At 40.8% G+C, this 9,186-nt stretch overlaps 1 protein-coding gene across 1 annotated transcript in view; it reads left to right on the forward strand.

The window, feature by feature from the left end:
* The window catches only part of pip4k2aa (phosphatidylinositol-5-phosphate 4-kinase, type II, alpha a), a 28,872-nt gene extending 21,192 nt beyond the window's left edge, over positions 1-7,680 (forward strand). Inside the window, exons 4-10 of the mRNA XM_066680147.1 lie at positions 155-307; positions 451-597; positions 726-764; positions 6,321-6,434; positions 6,592-6,832; positions 7,157-7,260; positions 7,469-7,680. Coding sequence (XP_066536244.1) covers positions 155-307; positions 451-597; positions 726-764; positions 6,321-6,434; positions 6,592-6,832; positions 7,157-7,260; positions 7,469-7,549 — 879 coding nt within the window. The 3' untranslated portion in view covers positions 7,550-7,680. The remainder of the gene's footprint in view (positions 1-154; positions 308-450; positions 598-725; positions 765-6,320; positions 6,435-6,591; positions 6,833-7,156; positions 7,261-7,468) is intronic.
* The last annotated feature ends 1,506 nt before the right edge of the window (positions 7,681-9,186 follow it).

The following is a 9,186-nucleotide window of genomic DNA, read 5'->3' on the forward strand; positions in this document are numbered from 1 at the left end:
AAACTATAAGAGAGGTGTCACTCCAAAGGTGAAATTTTGTGGTCAGTGCGACAAGGCAAGAGTTGAAATCTAAGTGTATAAACTCCTTAATGGATTTGCCATCTCATGAAGTCTGGCTCTCTCTCTCTCTGTGTGTGTGTGTGTGTGTGTTTAGAACTCTCTGACTCGCAGTGCACCTTTGGTAAGTGAGGCTCAGGGCCGCAGCGGCGCTCGCTTTCACACTTCATACGATAAGAGATACGTCATCAAAACCATCAGCAGCGAAGACGTGGCAGAGATGCACAACATCCTAAAAAAATATCACCAGGTACAGCTCAAAGACCCTTACCACTGACTACTGACCACTATTTTCTAACAGTTTGCAAACCATATTTTTATTTATGCCCCTGAAAGAGACCTCCTTTCAGTAATTGGGCGTGTTTTAATCGATGTGGTGTCTCTTTATTACAGTATATTGTGGAGTGTCATGGCACCACCCTCCTGCCTCAGTTCCTGGGTATGTACCGCCTCACTGTCGACGGTGACGAGACCTACATGATCGTCACTCGCAACGTTTTCAGCCACCGTTTGTCTGTCTATAAGAAGTATGACCTGAAGGTGGGTGAAGTTAGAAACTGAGAGATGGTGTCGTCCTGTACGCTCCACTGACGGATGATAGTAATATGAACTGACACTGTACTGACATGTCTTTTCCCCCACTCTTTTTTTTTTCTTTTTCTCCTAAGGGATCTACTGTTGCTAGAGAGGCCAGTGACAAAGAGAAGGTAAGGTTTTATTTTAAAGAAGACACAAATATCTCACTCGTTACACGCTTTGAGTTCTATTTTTAAGGTGGAGTGTTTTGGATTGGTGTTGAATTAGGCTTAACACATACTTTTAAAGAGATATTGCCAAATTCTCCAGGCAGCCAAGTTTAGTTGGAATTGAGCTTCAGCTGCTCTTTTGTTTTACAACAATTTTTCAGTGTTTCTACATAATTTACAGGTTTAAATTTAATGCTTAATTCTAGAGGATCTTAGTCTGTCCCCAGTGGTGGTGATAGTGACCAGAACATTTTCACCACCCTGAAAGACTTCTCAACTGTTTGTTTATATTTATTATATACAGGCTTTGGAAACATGATCATGTTCTTCAAAGACCCTTCAGAAATAAACCTATCTACTGGTTGTCACCAGAGGCAACGAAATGCCAACACCCTCAGGCTGCTTTCCAGCTGTTGATTATGGCAGCTGTGTGTGTCGGGTCGTGGGTCATCGTGCTTCATTTGGGCGAGCACCTGTAGTTTAGTTCACTCTGAGTCAGCTGCAGTCATTTGTGGCTTCCTGCCCTGCTGTTAATTATTGTGAAATAGCAGTGGAGCAAATGATTGTGCAAACATTTAACATACCATCGTGTTTAGTGTGGTCTGGTGAGTTTGCGTGGTGTTTTATGATGTGCAAAAGTATCCATACACCTCTGGTAATAGTGAAATAAGATATTAGGAGTTCTTTTGAGTTGAATTAAAGGACAGTTATTTTTAATACTGCATAACAGTTACAATAAAATGAAAAAGAACAGGAGAATGTTTGAATTGTGAAGTACATTTATACGTCACAAAAAACACTTTTAAAAGTTATTGGTACATCTAATACACAAAGGAACAACGACACACAAACTGCTTGTATTGTCTACATAGAACGACAATGGTGAACATGCCCAGTGCCGTGTCAGCTAGAGGGGAATGAACCACTTAGGATTGTCTTTGGGAGCAGTGGAAGTGTGGTTTTGGGAGTGATGGAGCACCATGCAATACCTTTTGAATGAGTCTTAATCCAGGGCTAATCCACACACAGTTTAACCTGCCTGTAAGCTGTAAGATTATATTCACTGTTTGAATTAAGCAGAGAGAGGGGAAGCCTAGCATCAGAGCCACTTTAATAAACACATTAGACCGGTTTCCACACTCAAACAGACTGGAGAGCGGCAAATGGTGAGGAAACGTTATAATGTGTGTTTTTTTTTTTTTGTTTGTTTGTTTGTTTTGTGAACCTCACCTTTAATCAAATACTTATTGTGCAGCCCTCTTTCTGGTGTTATCTGTAGACTTTAAACTATATTCTCACATGAGGCTGTTGTATTCTCTCTGCTCAGATTACACTGTGGTGATGGAGCAAGTCAGCAGATGGTTTTGTGAGATTGCTTCACACATTTGCGCAGTGGGCGGGGGGTTTTAACACATACCAATTTGCCAAGACCTATTCTTAAGGTGTATTTTGCTTCTAAGGTGGAGGATAAACTGTTTGAATGCAACCTTAATAGGCTAATTTCTTTAGTCTCATATAAAAATGCATCTGCTTTTTGATGTTTATATCCTAAAGATTATAAGGCCAAGCTATTTGTTACTACATCTAAAAGCTTTTAGTCTGAAGCTTAATAATTATTTCCTGAAGATTAGGATACGCATTCTATCATAAACACCATCTCTGTCTCTCTCTCTCTCACACACACACACACACGTACAGAATGTCTTACCCTGAGCTTCTCTCAGAGGTACACCATCTCATAACTGTTATTTAAGTCAGAAGACATCCTCTGCAGACAGAAGTGTACAGACTGACAGGAGTTAGTGTAGTGTTCAAGGGGCTGATGTTATAAATAGTGCCCAAGCGTGCAGTAGATTTATGGCCATTTGCTTCACTTCTATCTATTTGGGAGACTTGGGTGTTGCTTTTATCCTGTTTTTCTTCTCTGAGCAAGTTCACCAGGTTTCTGAAAGGTCCTGTGTATGTTCTCGCCTGCCGTGTGTCATAGCAGCTGCTTGGTGTTTGTTGGAGGATGGAGATTAGCCTCTTTTCTTGCAGCAGAACTGTCTGATTGCTGTCATTTAAGCTTCTCCTCGACTGGTTTGTGTTTGATGAGCAGCTGAGGGGTCGCAGTGTTTCAGACGAGTCTGAAGTTGTGCCTGGAATAGCTGTCTGTGTGTTTGTGTGTGTGTGTGTGTGTGAGAGAGAGAGTGATTTTCTTAGAGATTCAGAGATAGAATGCAAGAGTTCCTATGCAATAGTTGGTGCATCTGGTAAAGTTACATACTTTGTATCTTTAAAGTGAACATTATATACACTTCTGCATGTTTTTATGCAAAAGTACAGTTTATTTGCTGAATTTTATATCTCCTTCATTTAGAAGATCAACAGTACATGTCACTTGTGCAGGAGTGTTCATAATTCTGTAGCCATTTGAAGAAACTTACTGCCATTCTAATGAAATCTGAGTTTTTGGACCACATTTGAAGTCTGTAGTTGTTTCATTTGGTTGAATACCTGATTTGTTATTACAGATATGCACAGGAATAATAATAATAATAACATGATAAAGCTTTATTAGTCCACTCATATCGCTGTGGTCAAATTAAAAATAAAAGCCAATTTAATGAGTTTTGTTGTTTGGCTGCTCAGTCGCCATAATGTATCATCACTACAGTTAGCCACACAAAAATAATGTCATTTTGCCAGTCATTTTTCGACCACATTATCTTTAAATACAAAAGCTGGACTGAAAAAAATAAAATAAAAAAGCTTAGTAAGAAAAAGCCCCAAATCCCTGCCATTTTACTGACACCTACTGTGCGGGAGGTGTCAGAGGTTTTATACTAAACCTATTTTAAACTCGGCTGCCCCCATGAGATGAACCAGCTCCGTGGAGCGTTTGATTCATGTAATGAGTTGAGCATTAACTAAATAAGATAAACTTTAATATTGTTAAATATTAAATAAGTTTTTATGGTAAAAATGGCTTCCTGTTTCGTAATAAAGAATTGCAGAACATAATCTCCTGATCGTGACCAGGCCCTGTACGCAGCTCTGAGGCACCCACACATGACACATCCTATAACATGACAGTAATGGCCTGTTAATGTACATCTTCTGATGGCTGTCTGTTCTGATGCTGTTATCTGATGTAGATTTAGGGCCTGGAGGAGACCAGCTCAGCTGAGCTCCCTTCAGCCATCATTGACCTCGATTCAGCATCGATCCTCTACTCTCTATACACTTCAGAATAAACCTGAACTGCCCTCAATCATGAGGAGAGATGGTGGGTTTAATTGTAATAGATTTGTATGATAAATAACTGGTATTATGCATATAATAAAGAATAGGATATGTAGTAAAGTCAGGGGGTACGCAAGGGGGTGTTTCCAAACTCACTGAGGCGTGGGTTTTTTATAGGTTGTGGAGCAGCGCACACAGTTTTAAACCAAGTGATTAAGTTGAAAGCGGATTTTACGGAGCACTGTGAAAGAGCGACATATGATATTCAGATCAAAGAGACCTTTTCTTTTCTTCTTTAACCAAAGAACAGAAATAGCTGGTTTTGTCTGTGAGAGGTGTATGTGTCTCCATAAGAAATGCATATTGTGAATTTAATCATGAACTGTGTGATAACTCTGAACAATTATTTGGGTTTTATTTTATATGTTAAATCCAAATAAATACTGAAACTGTGAGCAGACTCCTAGAGGTTTCTTGGAGATTTACAGGCAAAGCTAATACAGTTCTATGCAACAGTGTGTGCATTAGCTCAAGTTACATTCTTTGTTAATTGTAAGTGAACACTACACTTTAGTGTTTATTTACTGAGCTTCACATAAGGGTGTGTGTGTGTGTGTAATTTGTTATAGAACATTTTATTTATGGCTTTTCAGTTACATATATTTATTATTTATTTATTTTTTTTTGACCGTTCTCTCAGTTTAGGTTTGGGTTTACATTGGCTCTCTAGTGTTTAAGTAATTAGCCGCGCCCTCAAAAGGGTTATGTCTTGTTTTTTTCAGTGCAGAACAACACACCCCACTTTTAAAAAGATATTTTGTAAAACATTAAACACTACACATTACTGCAGACTTCGGCTACGGCACACAATCAGAGTAATGAATTTGAAATGTTTTCAACGGTTGTGCACCAAGATGCAGAATAATCCATGTGCAGCCAGTTGGAGAGCAGTGGTCTGTTTAATAGTTACCTCCCACATGGGTGCAAAGATAGTGTCATCGGTTTCTGACCTCTCCTCACGTCACTGGTAGCTCAGACCAATTTTATGTCCAACAGGAGAGTGCAGCACATACAACTGTCGGTGTGAAACCAATTTAGACTCATTCTTCTGCAGTTATTTAGACTGTAGTTTTTAAACAGTTTATGGAGAAATCTCTCAGGAATAATTGGAATAGTTTGGAGTCTAATATTAGTACTGCTGCTGGTACTTAAACTTCTGTACTGCTACTACTTCTGCTTTATAATAATAATAATATTCATTCATTGTCTGTAAGCGCCCGGAGGAAACCCACACGGACACAGGGAGAACACACTACACTCCTCACAGACAGTCACCCGGAGCAGGACTCGATCCCACAACCTCCAGGTCCCTGGAGCTATGTGTGACTGTGACACTACCTGCTGCACCACCGTGCCACCCAATAATAATAATAATAATAATAATAATAATAATAATAATAATAATAATATTATTATTATTATTATTATTATTATTATTATTATTATTATTATTATTATTATTATTGTTGTTATTATTATTTCCAGCATTGTGTAATTCACATTCTTTTTTTTTCTGTCTTTTGTTCTTTTATAATCCCTCAAAAAGCCTTAGTGATGACTGTGTGTTTATTAGATATCAAATATTACAGAGTTCTACCCTGAAAATGCTTTTGAATTCAAAGCAGTGCTAAAAGTGATCTGAGCTTTTACAAGGATGTGTTTTTGGGTGCTTTCTTGGACACGTCTTTATTTATGGAAGGTTCTATCTCAAAGGCCAGTAGTGAGTAATGAAGCGTTTAAAAATAGTAGAAACGTCTAGTGCCTGGTTATAGATCTCACTGAGATCAGGGCTTTATTCTTCTCGTCTTTATTTCTCATTACATCCCTGAGAGGTTCCTTTTATAAGGAAGTGTCATGCATTCAGCTGAGCCTGTTTCTCTTTTGTGACTGTAGAGCGCTCTCTAGGGGCTGAGGAAGAACTGCAGCTGAAAGCTGGGTTTGTCAGGAGCGTGGAGATGATAGTGTGTCATACCTAATAAGAGATAACATTGATTAATAATATTCAGCTTAGAGAGTGTAGTTTTTGAGAAAAGACTAGGAATGCAGTATGATTAGATCTGATAAAAAATCTGAGAAAAGTGTGTTTTTACCATTTGTTTGCTGCATTTTAACTAGGTTAACAATCTTGCTGGTGCAAACGCTTTTGGCCCGTTGTAGTTATTTACTAAGCTTAACAATAAATCCTAAAAGTGAGTGACAGCAGGTGCTCATTAAACACGTACTGCTTTTCAGGCAAAGGAGCTGCCCACATACAAAGACAATGATTTCATCAACGATGGCCAGAAAATCTACATCGATGAAGAAAACAAGAAGATCTTCCTGGACAAGCTGAGGAAGGACGTGGAGGTAAGTGTTTGCAATGTGTTTTCTTTAAGTTTCAAGTTCAACTTCTCATCCTCAGTCATCGCTACGTTTACATTTACTTTAGTGTAATACTCAAAATACAGCATTTCACTATAGATATGATTAAATAACCTCCCTGTCCCTCGCTCTCGCTCTGTAGTTCCTGGCTTTGCTAAAGTTGATGGACTACAGCCTGCTGGTGGGGATCCACGATGTGGAGCGTGCGGAGCAGGAGGAGGTGGAGAGTGAGGACAATGAAGGAGAGGATGAAGGAGAGAGTGACGGTGGGATTGTGGGGACTCCCCCAGACAGCCCCAGTAACACGCTGGACAGCACCAAGCCGCTCTCGCCCGGAGACTTCGACCCCACCATCGACGTCTATGCCATCAAGAGCCATGAGAGTGAGTTCAGAGGGATTCTATTTAAGTGAAATATAATCTCTTACTGGCGTGGGTATTATGTTTGGTGAACTCAAATACGATTTCAACAGGAGCATGTGTTTACATGTGCCACAAAGCTCCGGTTTCACGGTGATTAAAATTTAAAACCGAGGCATTGCACAAATTAAACCATGAGGCATTCGCAATGATTTTCTCTCTGATCGAGGAAACATGTAATCCACGATCCAGACCTGCGCTTGAAGGCGGATGACTAACTTTTTGACATTTTACTGATCCTTATGAGAACTTATGAAGTTCTCAGCTTGTGTGTTTCTGTCCCCACAGACTCCCCAAGGAAGGAGGTCTATTTCATGGCTGTGATCGACATCCTGCAACATTACGATGCCAAGAAAAAGGCTGCTCACGCAGCGAAGACCGTCAAACACGGAGTGAGTTTTGGAGCAGTCATGATTAGTCTTTTCTTCATTAAATATTTGTTTCAACAGCTTTGACCTGCTCTGTGTGGGTCCAGACCATTTGAAGAACAGGCTGAAATTGGGAGGATAACAAAGTATGCAGAGCTGCATATAGACTACTGTGTGTGGCCAGTGGAGCTGAGAGACTTGCTCGTCATTGTTCCCTCCCTCTGTTTTTCAGGCCGGGGCAGAGATTTCCACAGTGAACCCGGAGCAATACTCGAAGAGATTCTACGAGTTCATCACCACCATCCTGCCGTAGAGTGCGGCAGAACCGAGCCGAGTCCACGGGGCAGAGGAGTGCCGCTGACGGAGGAGGGCCGACCTGCGCTCATCCCCTCTGCGGCAGGGCACCCTTACAGCAGCTACTACCACCATTCGTTTACATTTTTCAGTTCTGTTCGTTTTTTTTTTTTTTTTTTTTTTTTTTTTTTTTTTTTTTTTTTTGTGTGGGACCATAAGGGTGATGAAATAGAACAAGTGTAAATCCTTTCCGGGAGATGTGGATTTTTTATTTTTATTTTTTTGCATTTTTTAATGCATGTCCCTTATGGCATTTAATTTGAATTTTATTTGATTTTTATTTCTTGGCCTGTTTGTTGTTTTGCCTTCTTAAGCGAGAGAAGGAGAAGAGGAGAGCAAAACTGCGATGGACTGCGGAGCTCGAGAGAAGGATGAACAGACAAATGCAAGTAGACTGGGAAGAGAGGCCAAGCTTCCAGAGAAGCAGACTGAGGGGGCGCTTTGGGACGCTTGGAGATCTCGAGATGTTTGGAGATAAAAAATAAATAAATAAAAGGGACCGTGAAGCCGTCTTCCATGCGAGCCAGTCACCAAACACCCGATCATCCACCTGAAGCTGAACATAGTTGCGCCACCCCCAAAAAAAACCCTGCCCACATTTCAGCTGATCCCAGACCAACACGTTCACCTCTCCCACCCCAGCCTCAATCTATAAATCAACCCAGACCCCAGCTCCACCTGTTCTCCTCTCCCGCACCCTCCACTGCTTCTGTCTGTCGCAGCCAGCAGCTTTTACTCGCGCTTTTCCAGCATGTTGTATCCAACATCGAGCAGTGGGCTTCACAGCACTTCACCCCTCAGCAAGCTCTCAGATCCCACACAGACTCATCCACCTTCTTCTGACTGCAAGAACAGTAGAGCTCCATTCAGGAAAACCCTGTTGTGTTGGACTGTGGAGCAGCCCACCTGACTTTTGCATGTTTCTACAGTGTTTCGGATGAGTGTGGTGGTGATTATTTTTTTTTTTTTTTTTTTGTTAACTTTATTGTCGTCGTCGTCGTTATCATTGTGTTTTTTTTTCCTCCAGCTGTTGGATATTTTTTCTTCTTCAGCGTGAGAAAAACCGTGGAGCAGCAGCGTTTGGTGGCACCTCTTCAGTCTGACTAGCGCTCCGAGAGCATCTGTTGGTCTTTCGTTTGCCATCAGCACCTTAAACTGTTGCACTTTTTAAAGTAGGATCCTTTATTGTTTGGTTTTGTTGTTGGTTGTTGTTTTTTTTTTTTTTTTTGGTCTGTTACATACTGCAACAATAGCACTATGAGGCACTATTGAAAGCAGCTCGCGGTTTTGTGTTCTCACGTTTACCTCCGCGCCGTTAATGATACGCTCTCGCGCGTCTGATATTACAGTGTTCCTTTTCCGGGGGCGGGTTGAGGGAGGGAGGGGATTTGAAGGGGAATTAAAAAAGGGGGCGCTGAGGGTGGTGTTGTGAAAATCCTTCCTTTGCCAGTTTTTCTCCAGGAAGCATCGTGCGTGTCTCGTGAACTTTTCGTTCCTGAATTGGCAGTAGAATCAGCAATGTATTGTATATTTTGCACATGAACGAACCAAAATGTTCAAAGGATAATTGGTTCTGCAAAGTGGTATTTACAAGGG

The sequence above is a fragment of the Hoplias malabaricus genome, chromosome 1 (genome assembly GCF_029633855.1).
Source record: "Hoplias malabaricus isolate fHopMal1 chromosome 1, fHopMal1.hap1, whole genome shotgun sequence".
In the NCBI taxonomy this organism is placed as follows: Eukaryota; Metazoa; Chordata; class Actinopteri; order Characiformes; family Erythrinidae; genus Hoplias; species Hoplias malabaricus.